We start from the raw sequence: 16,804 nt of genomic DNA, 5'->3' as shown, positions 1-16,804 counted from the left end.
ACTAATTAATAAAACCTTTTTAAAAATGTGTAAGGCTATAATAAGAGAAACTCTGAAGGGGGCAGCTTGCCAGAGGCTCCCCTGCCAGCACATATGGTCTAGAGAACACCCAGAGACGGGCTGAGATGTACACTAGCATCCCACCAGCCTCTGCAACAGGCGGTGGCTTCTGTTCTTTTGGTCGCATCTGGGCCCTAACTGGACACCTGCACTAAGCGAGGCTCCCACCCTCAAGCACAATCACATGTAAAGAACAGCTGGGCTGCAGGAAGGGGCTAGTGGCATGTTGGTGCTAAAGAGCCACAGCAGTCAGAGCACAACTGTAAAGAGGGACTTCAGGCAGTGACCTCTAAATGCTGGCCATCACCACCGATCTTTAGGGATGCAGGGAAGCTCCTAGTTGTTTTTTTGTTTTGTTTTGTTTTGTTTTGTTTTTTTAAGATTTTATTTTTTTGACAGAGAGAGATCACTAGTAGGCAGAGAGATAGGCAGAGAGAGGGGGGAAGCAGGCTCCCCGCTGAGCAGAGAGCCTGATGCGGGGCTTGATCCCAGGACCCTGAGATCATGACCTGAGCCGAAGGCAGAGGCTTAACCCACTGAGCCACCCAGGTGCCCCGAAGCTTCTAGTTTTAAAATGCCATGATGGAAAAAGAAGAAAGGCTAGAAACTACATAGCTAAGCAACCAACTCAAGTGAATTGGGGGGGGGGAATACCAAAATCAAAGCAGAAGAAAGGAAATAAGATAAAGACAGAAAGTAATGGAAAAGGAAATGTTCAATACGATTAATAAAAGGTGAGAGCTGGTTCTTCAAAAAGACTGAAAGAATTGGTAAGTCCCTTGCAAGCTTGAGCAAGAAAAAAAAAAAAAAAAAAAGAAGGCACAAACAACAGTATCAGGAACGAAGATAGGAACATCATTCTAGATGTATATATTTAAAAGGTGTTATGGGGAAACAATTAAAAAAACTAGAAGGCAGCCTATGTAATGGGAGAAAATATATGGGACAAAGGGTTAGCATCCAAAATCCATAAAGAACTGATCAAACGCATCACCCAAAAAACAAATAATCCAGTTAAGTAATGGGCAGAAGACACGAATAGACACTTTTCCAAAGAAGACATCCAGATGGCCAACACACACATGAAGAGATGCTCAACATCACTCATCATCAGGGAAATAGAAATCAAAACCATGATGAGATACCACCTCACACCTGTCAGAATGGCTAAAAATAACAACACAAGAGCCAGCAGGTGTTGGCGAGGATGTGGAGAAAGGGGAACCCTCTTGTATTGTTGGTGGGAATCCAAATTGGTGAAGCCACTCTGGAGAAGTTTTGGAGTTCCTCAAAAAGTTAAAAACAGACCTACTCTATGACCCAGCAATTGCACTACTAGGTATTTACCCAAGGGATATAAAAATACAGATTCAAAAGGGTACATGTACCCCGATGTTTATAGCAGCATTGTCAACAAGAGCCAAACTATGGAGAGAGCCCAAATGTTCAACCAATGAATGGATAAAGAAGATGTGGTATACACACACACACACATACACACACACACACACACACACACACGAATATTAGCCATGAAAAAAGAATGAGATCTTGCCATTTGCAACAACATGAATGGAGCTAAAGTGTATTATGCTCAGCGAAATAAGAGGAATACAAATACTATATGACTTCACTCATGTGTGGAATTTAAGAAGGAAAACAGATGAACATATTGGGAAGAGTGGGAGGAAAGGATAGAGGAAAATAAACATAAGAGACTGTTAACGAAAGAGAACAGAGAGTTGATGGAGAGAGAGGTGGGGGCAGATGGGCTAGATGGGGGCTGGGCATGAAGGAGGGCACTTGTAATGAGCACTGGGGATTGTATGTAAGTGATGAATCCCTGAATTCTACTCCAGAAATTAATATTGCACTGTATGTTAACTAAGTAAAATTTAAATAAAAAATTAAAAAAAAAGGTTTTATAGGAACATTATGACCAAGCTTTGTGCCAATAACACTGAATTTTAGACAAAGATGAAACAGAAAGCATAAATACTTTAACAATTAAAATAATTTCATCTGTAGTCAAAATCTTCCTACAAAAGAAACACTGGTAAGTTCCTTAAAATAGCCAAGAAATTCTAGCCTTTTCTTTTCTTTTTTTTCTTTCTTTAAGATTTATTTACTTGACAGAGAGAGAAAGAGAGAGAGAGAGAGCATGCACAAGCAGGGGGAGCAACAGGCAAAGGGAGAGGAAGAAGCAGACTCCCCGCTGATCAGGAAGCCCAGTGGGGGACTCCATCCCAGGACCTGGGTTCATGACCTGAGTCAAAACCACATGCTTAACAGACTGAGCCACCCCAAGGAATTCTAGTCTTATACAAACTCCTCAGATAATAGGAAGAGAATAGAATCCCAGCTTACATTATGAGTCTAACATCCTGATATCAAAATCTGACAAAGCTGCTATAAGAAAATTACAGATCAGCCCCTCTTGGGAATATAGCCATGAAATCTTAAACAAAATATTAAGAAACGGGATTCATCAACATATGAAAAGGATACCACACTATGACCAGCAACAAAAGGCTATTTTCACATTTCAAAATCAAATCAATGTAATCACCGAGGCCTCGTTCATAACAGCTAAAAACTAGAAACAGCCCTAATGTCCATCAGCAGTGGGAGGCGGTTTATTCACACCCTGGCACACTGTACAGCACACCGACAACCTGCAGCTGCACACAACAACGTGGGTGAGTGCGGAGCAAAAGAAGATGCAAGTAAAAGACTAGTTTCTAATTCCAATGTAGAAATTTAAAAAAATAGCAAGATGGAGCCGTATTGTTTAGGATGGATACTTAAGTGGCAAAACTATAAAGGAAAGTAAATACATGACTACCATAAAGGTCAGAAAGGGAGGTAGGAGGGCTGTGACTAGGAAGGAACTCATGAGGTGTGAGGGTATTTCTCTGAAAATACCTAGAAAATAAATTTCTGGATTATAGAGTAAATTCAGCTTTCCAGGATAAGGATAAATTTCTCTCAAAAGGGGTTCAGCTAAGTTATTCTATTAATGGTGAATAAAACTTCCTACTGCTTTTTGGAATTCTCAGATTCCTACTTTTTGCCAAGCTATTAGGTATAAAAATATTTCTCACTGTGGTTTTTAATTTGCACTTCCTCATTACTCAATGAGGCTGAAGCCAATTCATTTTTCACTGATGCCAGAACTATGCTTTGAGAATACAATTCTTATAGTGTCATCCTTCCTCTTAAAAATCTTTGAAAGTGCTTCTCAAACATTTCCACCAAGTATTCTTAGTGCAAGGGCATTACCAGTCTTGGAATAGTCTGTATCAGTGGTTTTCAAGCTTTAGCAAACATTAAAATCCTCTGGAGGTGTTGTTGATACCAAAACCAGACAAAAAGATCACAAGGAGGGGGTGCCTGGGTGGCTCAGTGGGTTAAAGCCTCTGCCTTTGGCTCAGGTCATGATCCCAGGGTCTTGGGACTGAGCTCCGAGCAGGGAGCCTGCTTCCCTCTCTGCCTGCCTCTCTGCCTACTTGTGATCTCTGTCTGTCAAATAAATAAAATCTTTAAAAAGGAAAAAAAAAAAAAGACATCACAAGGAGAGAAAACTACAGACCAACATCCTTTATAAACAATCAGAGAAATCCTTAATAAGGGAGTTACCCACTACATGCTAGATGGGATGCTCCCTAATTCACTTAGTAAATTAATACTTAATTTATTATTACTTTATAAGGTAATTATTTAATAAAGCCAATTACATCTTCAAATTAAAAAAACCAAAATTTTAAAAAATTAAATCCCATAATAAATAAAAAAGATAATATATCATGACCAAGTAGGGCTCACTCCAGGATGCAAACTTGGTTTAGTATTCAAAATTCAATCAATATTAAAAAAAGTAAAGGGATGCATGTGTGGCTCAATGGGTTAAGCCTCTGTTTTCCGATCAGGTCGTGATCTCAGGGTCCTGGGATCGAGCCCCACATCGGGCTCTCTGCTCAGCGGGGAGCCTGCTTCCCCCTCTCTCTGCCTTCCTCTCTGCCTACTTGTGATCTCCCTCTCTGTCAAATAAATAAATAAAATCTTTTAAAAAAAGTTGGGGCACCTGGGTGGCTCAGTGGGTTAAAGCCTTTGCCTTCGGCTCAGGTCATGATCCCAGGGTCCTGGGATCGAGCCCCACATTGGGCTCTCTGCACAGCGGGGAGCCTGCTTCCCTTTCTCTCTCTCTGCCTGCCTCTCTGCCTACTTGTGATCTCTGTCTGTCAAATAAATAAATAAAATCTTAAAAAAAAAAAAAAAAGTCAAGCAGGGGGACGCCTGGGTGGTTCAGTTGGTTAAGCAGCTGCCTTCGGCTCAGGTCATGATCCCAGCATCCTGGGATTGAGTCCCACATCGGGCTCCTTGCTCATCAGGGAGCCTGCTTCTCCCTCTGCCTCTGCCTGCCATTCTGTCTGCCTGTGCTTGCTCTCTCTCCCTCTCTCTCTCTGACAAATAAATAAATAAAATCTTAAAAAAAAAAAAAATAAAGTCAAGCAGGGCGCCTGGGTGGATCAGTGAGTTAAGCTTCTGCCTTCGGCTCAGGTCATGATCCCAGGGTCCTGGGATCGAGCCCTACATCAGGCTCTCTGCTCAGCGGGGAGTCTGTTTCCCCCTCTCTCTCTGCCTCTCTGCCTACTTGTGCTCTCTCTCTGACAAAAAAATAAATAAAATCTTTAAAAAAAAAGTCAAGCAATGTAATTCGTATTTTTAACTAAAAAAGAAAACCCATATGGGCACCTCAATAAAAACGGCAAAAGCATCTGACAAAATTCAACATCTTTTCATCATAGAAACCGAGAAAACCAGGAAGAGAAGGGCCCTTCCCTAACCCAATTAATGGTATTTATAAAGAAGCTTATAGTTTACATTATATTTAAAGATTTTATTTTATTTTTTAAAGATTTTATTTATTTATTTGACAGACAGAGATCGCAAGTAGGCAGAGAGGCAGGCAGAGAGAGAGAAAGGAGGAAGCAGGCTCCCTGCCGAGCAGAGAGCCCGACGTGGGGCTCAATCCCAGGACCCCGGGATCATGACCCGAGCCGAAGGCAGAGGCTTTAACCCACTGAGCCACCCAGGCGCCCCTACATTATATTTAATGGTGAACAATTAAATACTTTCCTCCTAAGATCAATAACAAGATCAGTAACAAGACAAAGATGTCTGTTCTCAGCATTTCTATTCAATATTGTACTGGAGGACCCAGCCAATGCAATAAGGTAAATTAATTAAAAATGAGAAAGAAGGTGGGGAGCCTGAGTGGCTCGGTGGGTTGAGCCTCTGCCTTCCGCTTGGGTCATGATCCCAGGGTCCTGGGATCGAGCCCCCGCATCGGGCTCTCTGCTCAGCAGGGAGCCTGCTTCCCTTCCTTTCTCTCTGCCTGCCTCTCTGCCTGCCTCTCTGCCTACTTGTGATCTCTCTGTCAAATAAATAAATAAAAAATCTTAACAAAAAAAGAAAAGGCATACAGAAGTAAAACTATACTTGTTCATAAACAAAACAGAAAATCTCTACAGAAAATCCCAAGGAAGCTACAAAAAAGCTACTAAAATCAGTGAGGTTTAGCAAGGTTATAAATACCACAGGATCAATATGCAAAATTCAACTGTATTCTTATACACTAGCAATAAATAATTAAAAACTGAAAAAAGGAAAACCACCTAGAATAATGTTAAAAGTATGAAATATCCAGGTATAATTTTTTTTATTTTTTATTTTATTTATTTTCAGAGGGAGACTCAAGCAGAGGGAGTGGGAGAGGGAGAAGCATACGCGGGCTCAATCCCAGGAACCTGGGATCATGACCTGAGCTGAAGGCAAAGGCTTAATGAGTGAGCCACCCAGGTACCCCAGATCCAGGTATAAATTTTACAGATGTGTAAGACTTGAAAACATAAAATATTAGAGGAAAATTAAAATATATAGAAAATTTTAAAAACTTATAGATGGGGGGGCGCCTGGGTGGCTCAGTGGGTTAAGCCACTGCCTTCGGCTCAGGTCATGATCTCAGGGTCCTGGGATCGAGTCCCGCATCGGGCTCTCTGCTCAGCAGGGAGCCTGCTTCTCTCTCTCTCTCTCTCTCTGCCTGCCTCTCCGTCTACTTGTGATCTCTCTCTGTCAAATAAATAAATAAAATCTTAAACAAAACAAAACAAAACTTATAGATGGGGCGCCTGGGTGGCTCAGTCAGTGAAGCATCTGCCTTCAGCTCTGGTCATGATCCCAAGGTCCTGGGATGAAGTCCCACATGGGGCTCCCTGCTCGGTGGGAAGCCTGCTTCTCCCTCTCCCACTCCCTCTACTTGTGTTCCCTATTTCCCTCTCTGTCAAATAAATAAATAAAATCTTAAAAAAAAAAAAAACCTTATAGATATCTATGTTCATGAACAATGTATGTATCTGACAATAAGCTTTTTTGATTATAATGTAAATGACTGATATCAAACTTTTGATTACTGAGGCAACCACTTCAAAGACACCCATCTTGAATAAACACGCTGCCAGCTATATAACTAGAGAAAGAGCCAGGCTGCTCCCACCTATGAAGTTTCCCTTTTAGAAGGCCCTGGGAAACACAGAAAACTGACAACTTGAGTGACCCCACTTTTCTCTTTTCACACCCTAATTCCTGCTCTGATATTTTAAAAATTCGCCAATAAAGAGTGAACCTGCCAAACCCTGGGGACTCCACCCTCACCCCCAATAAAGACAGAATTCCAGGTCCCCGACCCCACTCTGTGACCTCACTGTGTGGCTCTGGATGTGCTATGTACCCTCCAGGATCCGTGAGTAATAAACCTGTTTTTTCAAAGTTCCCTCAGGATTGTTGCTGAGGTAAGTCTTGTAGTCATAATAAGAACCACAAGGGCTGGTCCAGCCATAACAATGGCTCTGTGGGGGCTTGCTAGGAGTAGGTGAGTGCCCCAGGCATTCCTAGCTGACAGCATCACTACTGATGGCCTGAGATGGACACAAAACACTCACTATTGTTACAATGTCAATTCCTCCCCCAATTGACCTATAGATTCAACATATTCCCAATAAAAAAAAATCTCAGCAGGCTTTTTTGGTAGAAATTGTTATGTTGGTTCTAATATACAGAAATGAAAAGAGCACAGAATAGCCAAGATAATTATGAAAAAGAAGAAAAAAAATTGGAGGGCTTCAACTATCTGATTTTAAGACGTAGTATAAAAAGCTTTATAATCAAAACACTGCAGTTTTCAATGGAACAAAAGAGACCAGAAATAGACCCAAAAACATACAGCCAAAATTTTTCAATACAACTATCAAGGCAATTGGATAGGATAATCTTTTCAGCAAATGACTCTGGAACAATTGGACATCTATATGCAAAACCCTGTAAAAAAACTTTACACCATGTACAAAAATTTACTCAAAATGGGTCACAGATCAGAGATACCTGACTGGCTCAGTCAGCAGAGCATGTGACTCTTGATCTCAGGATCATGAGTTCAAGCCCCATGTTAGCCATGGAGCATACTTAAAAAAAAAAAGGAGCAGGGGATCACAGATCTAAATGTATGAGTTAAAACTATGGAATATGTACAACTGCCTTCTTCAATACAGTAGCATGTGGCTACTGAGCACTTGAAATGTGGCTTCTATAGATTTAGATGTGTTTTAAGTATAAAATACACATCAAATTTTGAAGACTGAGTACCAAAAAGATGGAAAGTATTTCATCACTGAATTTTTCTATCACTTAGATGTTGAAATGGTGTTATATAAAGATACATCTATCATATTATTAGAATTAAGTTCACTTTTATAAGAAAATTTGGCTGCTAAAAAATTTTAAATTACATATGCATCTTACATGATATTTATTTAATGGTGCTGTCCTAGGAGAAAGTCTTATTGAACTTGCAAAATTTTTAAATAGGGCATGAGAATAAATGAACTACAGGAGAAAAAAAATTATAAACTAGACTCTTCAAAATGAAAAACTTTTGGTTTTTAAAAGCTACTATTAAGAAAGTAAAGGTATGGGATGCCTGGGTGGCTTAGTCATTAGGCATCTGCCTTCAGCTCAGGTCATGATCCTATAGTAGGGTAAAGCCCGCACAGGGCTCGCTGCTCAACAGGAAGCCTGCTTTTCCCTCTCCCACTCCCCCTGCTTATATTCCCTCTCTCTCTCTCTCTGTCAAATAAAATCTTAAAAAAAAAAAAAAAAAAAGAAGGGACAAGAGAGGTGGGTAGGGGATGGGCTACATGGGTGATGGGGATTAAAGAGAGCACTTGTTATGATGGGCACTAGGTCTTATAAGTAAGTGATGAATCACTAAGTTCTACTCCTGAAACCAATATTACACTGTATGTTAACTAACTAGAATTTAAATAAAAGTTTGGAAAAAAAATAAAAAGAAAAAAGAAAAGAAAATGGGGCACCTGGGTGGCTTAGTTGGTTAAGAGTCTGCCTCCAACTCAGGTCACTTTCCTGGGGTCCTGGGATCAAACCCTGCATCAGGCTCCCTGCTCAGCGGGGAGTCTGCTTCTCCCTCTGCCCCTCCCTCTGCTCCTGCTCTCTCTCGAGCTCACGCTCTTTCTCTCTAAAATAAAAAAGAATCTTTTAAAAAATTTTAAAAAAGAGAAAAGAAAATGAAGAGACAAACCATAGCTATAGCCACAGATTGGAAGAAATATTTGCCAATCATATGTCTGATAAATGATTTGTAGTCACAGCACATAAAGAACGCTTACAATTCAATAATAAGAATCCAAATTACATAATTGTAAATACGGCAAAAGATCTGCAGCAATTTCATCAAAAAAACATGTGGATGGCAAGCAGCCACAGGAAAAAGATGCTCAACATTAGACATTAGGCAAATGCAAATGAAAATCAAAATGAATTACCACTTCCTACCCACTAGAATGGCTGAAATTAAAATGACTGTTGATACTAAACGTTGACGAGGCTGCAGAACAACTGGAATTCTAGTACATTGCTAGGGAAATGCAAAATGGCAGAGCCATTTTTAAAAACAGCTTGGCAGTTTGTTAGCCATACATTTCCCATATGACTCAGCAATTCCACAAAAACATCCGTCCACACAAAGACTTGTGTAAGAATGTTCAATGCAGCTATATTCATAATTGCCCCAAACTGGAAAGACTTCAAATGTCCCTCAACTGATGAGTGGAAAGACAAATTACGGTCCATCCATACAGTGAAATAGTACTCAGCAATAAAAAGGAACTATCCACCAACACAACATGAAAAAAATCTCAAAAACATCATGCTAAGAGAAAGAAGTCAGACACAAAAGACTACATGTGCTACGATTTCATTTATATGAAATTCTAGAAAAGGAATTTCTGTAGTGTTAAAAACAAATCAGTAGTTTCCAAGAGTTAAGGGGTGGAGCAGTGGACTATGAGGGAACGTCTTGGGGTGATGGAAATGCCCTATACTACGATTCTATGATTGTAGGGATGGCTATAAAACTCCAGAATTGTATACTTGGTGATTTTATTTTATGTAAAATATACTGTAACACGGGGCGCCTGGGTGGCTCAGTGGGTTAATGCCTCTGCCTTCGGCTCGGGTCATGATCTCAGGGTCCTGGGGTCGAGCCCCGCATTGGACTCTCTGCTTGGCGGGAGGCCTGCTTCCCCCTCTCTCTCTGCCTGCCTCCCTGACTACTTGTGATCTCTATCTGTCAAATAAATAAATGAGATCTATCTATCTATGTATGTGTGTGTGTATATATACATACATATATGTGTGTGTGTGTGTGTGTGTGTGTGTGTGTGTGTGTGTGTGTGTGTGTATATATATATATATATATATATAATATACTATATCAAAGCTGACCAAAACGAACAAACAGAACAACATAAAACAGTAGTTTCGGACTCCCAAGAACTTGCACTTCTAACAATTCCTATCAAATTCCCAGATGATGCTGATGTTGCTGTTCCTGGGAACTCACTTGGAGACCCCCTGTCTAGAGACACTGGCTAGAATAAGGGGTCTAGAATAAGCTGAGATCATCCTAATTCTTGCCCATTCTGTGCCACCACCTAGCGTTGCTATCTTCAAGAGAACAGACACTCCAGAAAACACCACAGCTTCTCATACCTCCTGGCACACATCCTGAGGGCCTGGGACTTTCAGAATGAACTAGGGGTCCTTTGGGAGTAAATTAAAGCACCTCAGATTCAGAAGCAAATTGGACCTGTCAACATGTCCCATTCTTGCAACTCAGCCTGACATTCTTAACAGACCAGGACACCTGCCCTGGAACACAGCTCACACCCACAGGCTGTTGCTCATACTGTTCCTTTGTCCTAAAAGACCTTTCCCTGACCTCAACTGCTGAAGCTGCACTTACTCTAAGCCCAGCCCCAAATGGTATTTTCCTCACAAAACCATATGGAATACTTCCTTTCCTACATTCCAACACTGACATTCATGTGTTTTTTTTTTTTTTTTTAAGATTTTATTTATTTGTCAGAGACAGAAAGAGAGAAATTGAGAAGACAGACAGGGGGAGTGGCAGGCTGAGGGAGAAGCAGACTCCCTGCTGAGCAAGAAGCCTGATGCGGGACTCGATCCCAGGAGCCTGGGATCATGACCTGAGCCACCCAGATGCCTCATGTGTTCCTTCATTATAATGCTTATATTTAGTTCCACCTGTGTATCTTAATAAATGTCTATAGAGAATCAAACCAATTTCTTTTTTTTTTTTTATTTGACAGAGAGAGATCACAAGTAGGCAGAGAGGCAGTCAGAGAGAGAGGAGGAAGCAGACTCCCTGCTGAGCAGAGAACCCGATGCGGGGCTCGATCCCAGGACCCTGTGATCATGACCCGAGCCTTGAAGGCAGAGGCTTAACCCACTGAGCCACTCAGGCGCCCCGAGAATCAAACCAATTTCTAACTCAAGAAATTATTAACAGTAGGGGTACCTAGGAAACAAAGGCATTTAGAGATGCCACTCATAGTTTTTTTGTTAGTCCTTTTTCTCTGAGAGTTTCTCTCTCCTTCTGTGATAATAAGCCTGAATTAGTCCTTGTAGGGCTGGTTGGGCCAACTCTACCCACTGGCCCTAGGGGTGGGCCCAGGACTTAGGTTTGACCAATCTGAGTCTTTTCTCCTCCAAACCCCAGCTCTGGGTTCATGATGGAAACATTACCCAACCCAAACCAACCAGGTGTCTTGTCAGTGTTCTTGCCAGAACCACAGGCAGAGAAGTTTACACCTTTAATTACATATAATTAAAGACGTAAGCATAGTAGATAAGGAAAATTATTATACAATACTCACAATGACCCAGGCCACTGTGTGGTGATCCTTACAGCACCCAAAAATAACATGAGAGAAAGGCACAAAGGAAACATTAAAGACAACTTAGATGGGGCGCCTGGGTGGCTCAGTGGGTTAAACCTCTGCCTTCGGCTCAGGTCATGATCTTGGGGTCCTGGGATGGAGCCCCGCATCGGGCTTTCTGTTCGGCGGGAAGCCTGCTTCCTCCTCTCTCTCTGCCTGCCTCTCTGCCTACTTGTGATCTCTCTCTGTGTTAAATTAATAAATAAAATCTTAAAAAAAAAAAAAGACAATTTAGAAATCTGGTCAATCACTGAAGACTGAAGACCCTGGCTTATGCTGGATTAGCTAAGAGGCCACCTTTGTTCCAAACATAGAAGGTAAAGGGCACAACCTTTAGACCTTCTCCAAGCTTTAGCACCAATGGATAAAGCTTACTCAAGGGTTAGAAGAGAATGATGTCCAAAAGAACAAATATCAGAAACCAGCAAAACGGAAATGGAGGCAAGAGATGTGCACATGTCCACAAGATGAACGCCAATGGGCTTCAGAGGACTCTGTAGGAAGTGTGCCCCAGTAGCTGGCAACATGAGCTCCCACCAAAGTGAGAGGACAAGGGATATATCCGTCCTTCAGGAGGTGATTCTCAGGGAAGGAGCTGCACAGGGACCTGCTCACCTGCGTGATTATGCGCTCCCCATCCTTATAGACCTTCTCTCCTATTACATCCACAATCTTCATTCGTTCTGACACCTGAAACAATGGACATACCCATAAACTACAAGGAAAAGACCTTAATTGAAAATCACAATATCTAAACACCACAGAAATGGGTTAGAATAATCCAATATGAAAATTTAATAGTTTTAAATCTTAAATCTCCATAAACAGACTCTTATTCAAATACACTTTACCTCTAGTGATTTAAGGAGGGGCACAGACTCAATAAATGATTCAAACATCCTTCTCTTTTTGGCATTGTTTTTCACTATGATTCTTCTAAAAGTCACACGGTCCTACAAGAAAGAACATGAGAATTCTGGTAAATGCCTCTGTAAGAAAACATCAATGGTTTAATTAACTGGATGACAGCAAAAATTAGAGGACTATGGAATGTACTGGGCCAAATGAGTGTTTAATGACATTTTAATCTGAGTCACCACTGGAAGAGAAAGACTGGTAGCCTGTGTCAGACAGATGCCCACTGTGTAATTGCTCGCTATCCAGTATTCCACGAGTGCCACCTATGGGTCATGAACAGAATACAAAATACAAAACTCCCAAACACTTGCAAGCTCACGGTCACTGTTCAATGTGAAAAAATGCATCTTTGAAAAAAAGAAAGAAAACAATCAAAGGGCTCTTGCCCTCAACAGGGAGACAATACAAAATATATGGGAATAAAAAATCTACAGACAGCATATGAAATGTCCTAGGTGAACGATTAAGACAAGAAGAGTAAGTGCCACAAGAATTCTGAGGAGGGAGGGAGAGAGATCACAGTAGGCTGGAGTGATCAAGGATATTTTTGTTGCAAAAATATAAATTTTGGTGGGCCACCTGGGTGGCTCAGTTGATTAAGCATCCAACTCTTAATCTCAGCTCAGGTCTTGATCTCAGGGTCATGAGTTCAAGCCCTAAGAAAACAAACAAACAAATATTATATATATAAATTATATATAAACATATACATTTTTAAAATTTTAATATAGTTTTAAAAAAAATATAAATTTGCAGAGACCTGAAGGAGGGGGAGAATTTAAGTTAATGGAAAGAGAGGGAAAGAAACTCAAGGTGGAAGGTGGGTATGTGAAAGGTCCCTTGACCCCAGCAAGCCATGAATTCAGATCAGGAGAGAGCTGACCACAGCTACAGTGAGGCTCCTCTCAAACATGTGTACATATGTGTGGAGAGGGACACACAGCCAGGAGAATGTTAATTGCTTAGTGTTAGGTTTCTTGTATATAAGTTAATTATACGTTTTGTCCACCTCAGGCTGTCAGGAGTGGAAAGATGTTTTGTTTTGTTTTTTCCTTTGAAAGCACATAATGAAATGCTCAAGGCTGGCTGAATGAAACATAGCACACACAGTAAGGACATGTTTAACCATAAATTTGCTATTTTAGTATTCTCTGTGATGGGGTGGTGGTGGGGTAGAGAAATCACATAGAAGACCAGTGAGTTAAATTGTCCAAATGGGTTTCACTGGCTCATATTCCATTACTTCCAGAGTCCCCAACCCCTAGCCCATACCATGTTTCATCTACCTTACAAGAAAAGTCACTTAACTACATACCATACTCCTACCATGAGCTACGGCAGACTCCAGCCCTCTGTCTAAACTGCTGGACAGATCATCTGCTCTTCAGCACATTTCTTCTCCATTTGTCTGCTTGAAAAGAGCCATTTGATCTCTGCTTGCTCTAACGGGCTGCATGATTTACCTCCAATTTTTTAAAGTCCAAGGTTAGGGATATATCTTTTTAAATCTTTTTTTTTTTTTTAAGATTTTATTTATTTATTTGACAGAGAGAGATCACAAGTAGACAGAGAGGCAGGCAGAGAGAGAGAGAGAGGGAAGCAGGCTCCCTGCTGAGCAGAGAGCCCGACGCGGGACTCGATCCCAGGACCCTGAGATCATGACCTGAGCCGAAGGCAGCGGCTTAACCCACTGAGCCACCCAGGCGCCCTAAATCTTACTGTTATACTTTGGAATATTATTCCATTATCCTTAGAATTCAATTTCTACATGTTCTCTGGGCCAATTTAGGCATGAGTGCTATGGAAAGAGGACAATCAAGAGTGAGAAAACGGGAATTATAAAGTTCTCTTCCTTCTATTTGAGTAGGCACTGTCAAAAAATATTTTAAAAATCCCCTTACAATGTCACAAAGATTGCTACAAATGCAACAGCAAACTATTTCTAGCCAACGAGAAAACAACTGGTATCTCTCAAAGTGACTTATTCATTCACGTTCTAACCCCTTCTGTGCACACTTCCGCCCTACCCAGAGCTCTCACGCTGTGCGCGGCCAGCTGTGGAGGGCATGCAAGAGCTCCAGACACTAACCTGGCTTTCAGGGAGCTTCCAGTGGAGCTATGAAGAGGAAACTCCCACTGTGAGAGAATGGCTCCCTCAGGCAGCACGTGTTCAGAGTCCAGCATGCAGCCCAAAGTTCAAAAGAGAAAAGGGATACTACGCTTTCCTGCGATTGCAAGTGTTTCCTCAGACAGTTTCTATTGATTTTCACTTTCGCAAGAGAGAATGGGAGCAGAGACTGAGTGTAATGGTCATGGTGGCGTCGGCCCCGAGGAAGAGGAGGAATGTATAATCCAACTGGAGAAACTCAAGTGCAACTCCAAGTCCTCCCTACTTTGGCCTCAGAAGGCATTTCCAAGGCCTTGGAAGGTACAAGAAGTCAGGCTGAGGAGGACCCTCCAGGAGTTACTGTCCTGGACGTGGTACTAAAGCTTCTGAGAGGGTCTGGGCTACAAAGCACATGAACAAAGCAGGAAAAAGCAGAGGTCAGAAGGGCGTCTTGACAGGATGCTTAATACAGTAGGTAAAGGAAGAAAAGACTGCAAAGGATAGGGTTAGGAAGCAGAAATACAAGGCAGGGATCTCAGGAGAGGAGCCTTCTGGAAGAGAATGGCGATAAGCAGTACCGTAACCATAGAGAGCACGTGTCGTCATTCCGTAAGCCCCTACCTACCCTTCACCAGACCCCAAGGGAGCTGCCTCTTATGTCTATTGAATTCTCATACCCCAACTATGGGGCAGATGGCTTTACAGTCCAATTTGTTAAAAAAAAATTCTATTGTGACTGCCTCTTTGACTTTATTAAAGACTTTTTTTTAAAAGATTTTATTTATTTATTTGACAGACAGAGATCACAAGTAGGCAGAGAAGCGGGCAGAGAGAGGAGGAAGCAGGCTCCCTGCTAAGCAGAGAACCCTATGCAGGGATCGATCCCAGGACCCTGGGATCATGATCTGAGCTGAAGGCAGAGGCTTTTTTTTTTTTTTTTTCTTTACAAAATACTAATATCTTTATTCTGGCATAAAGCAGTATTTTATACATTAACTCAATTTTATAGAAAAAGCATTTTATGTACAATTGTAAAGAAACTGTTGCACAGATAGCTCCAATGTAAAAATGGATCGTATTTTAAAAGTTCATTGAGTTTGATATATTGGAAAATATTTTCTTTGTAGAAAATAGTAAAAACCACACTTCCCAGGCTAGCCTAACAAGCCCATTAAAATCAAGTAATAGTGGGATTATAGATTTATAAGTATGGTGTGGATTCCAGGATCCAGGAGAAAGTTCAGCTTCACTTAATGAAACATCCATGTATTCTTTGTATGAAGTGAAATTCTCATGAATCTTCCCCTTACTCTCAATTTCTGCCTGAATATTTTTCTGTAGGCTAATCCATAATCCACATCAAGGTTTTAACTGTTCCTTCCTAAAAGACAGGTACCATACCTTATCTACTTGATAAGGTATCCATTCCTATCCAAACTGAAATATTTTGGTTGTTATTAAAATATGCTCAGTACTTGAGCAAAACCGGAATCTAATAAATTATCATCTACACAGCATGTGAGTGGTCAGTCATCAACTTCTGAATCCCTGTGGCTTGATAGGAAGCCATGAGGAGTGGGAGGAGAAAGTGGTAAAATGGACAAGTTGATCAAGAAAATAAAGCCAAGAGAATTTCTGAAAACAGAGAAACATCCCAGGACTGAGGGACAGAACTGAAGTCCCGAGTAAGGACACACGGCCTCAAGCATCAGAGCGCTGAGCTGGCTATTGAATGCCTTACTGCAAAGGTCACACAGAGTTAGGTTAAAAAAAACCCGATCCAGTGAGAGAAACCAGGGCTTAAAAAGATTTCAATTGTTCAAATGTAATCAAATGAAAACAGAACCAGCCATGTACTTTAACTTCTCCTATCAGCTTATTCCCTGAGATTCTCAGTACAGAATTTCTAGGAATTAAGGCAAGAAAACAATGCCATTCTTGAGCTCCTACACTGTGCAGAAGTTTGGAGGAAGTAATATTTGAGAACTTGGAGTTACATGGCAAGGGGCTGTATTAAGTTCTTCAGTTCCCTCAAAGCAACAACTTAAAATAACCATATAGAGATTGTCATAAAAGGAAGTCTCCAAGCAGCTAAAACCTTTCAATGGAATAGCAGTCTTACAGAAACAGGTCCTACACAGTGGTTATAGGAACTAGGCCTGAAGGCAGAGGTTTTAATGCACTGAGCCACCCAGGCATCCCTGACTTAAAGATTCTTTAGAAATGTGCTACTTAATTTCCAAGTGTTTGGAGATTTTCCTATTACCTCTCTGTTACTGATTTCTGGATTTATTCCATTGTGGTTAGAGAACACATTGTCTGATTGCAATTCTTTTAAATTTGT

General features: G+C 41.1%; 1 protein-coding gene across 1 annotated transcript in view; it reads right to left on the bottom strand.

The window, feature by feature from the left end:
- The window catches only part of PRKAR2A (protein kinase cAMP-dependent type II regulatory subunit alpha), a 116,199-nt gene that overhangs the window by 9,446 nt on the left and 89,949 nt on the right, over positions 1-16,804 (bottom strand). Inside the window, exons 7-8 of the mRNA XM_047694447.1 lie at positions 12,287-12,388; positions 12,051-12,125 (exon numbers count right to left, since the gene is read on the bottom strand). Of these exons, the coding sequence (XP_047550403.1) occupies positions 12,051-12,125; positions 12,287-12,388 (177 nt within the window). The remainder of the gene's footprint in view (positions 1-12,050; positions 12,126-12,286; positions 12,389-16,804) is intronic.

Source organism: Lutra lutra, chromosome 1 (genome assembly GCF_902655055.1).
Source record: "Lutra lutra chromosome 1, mLutLut1.2, whole genome shotgun sequence".
NCBI classification, from domain to species: domain Eukaryota; kingdom Metazoa; phylum Chordata; class Mammalia; order Carnivora; family Mustelidae; genus Lutra; species Lutra lutra.
Note: the sequence above shows the minus strand (reverse complement) of the source record. Positions and strands in the feature narration are given on the sequence as shown.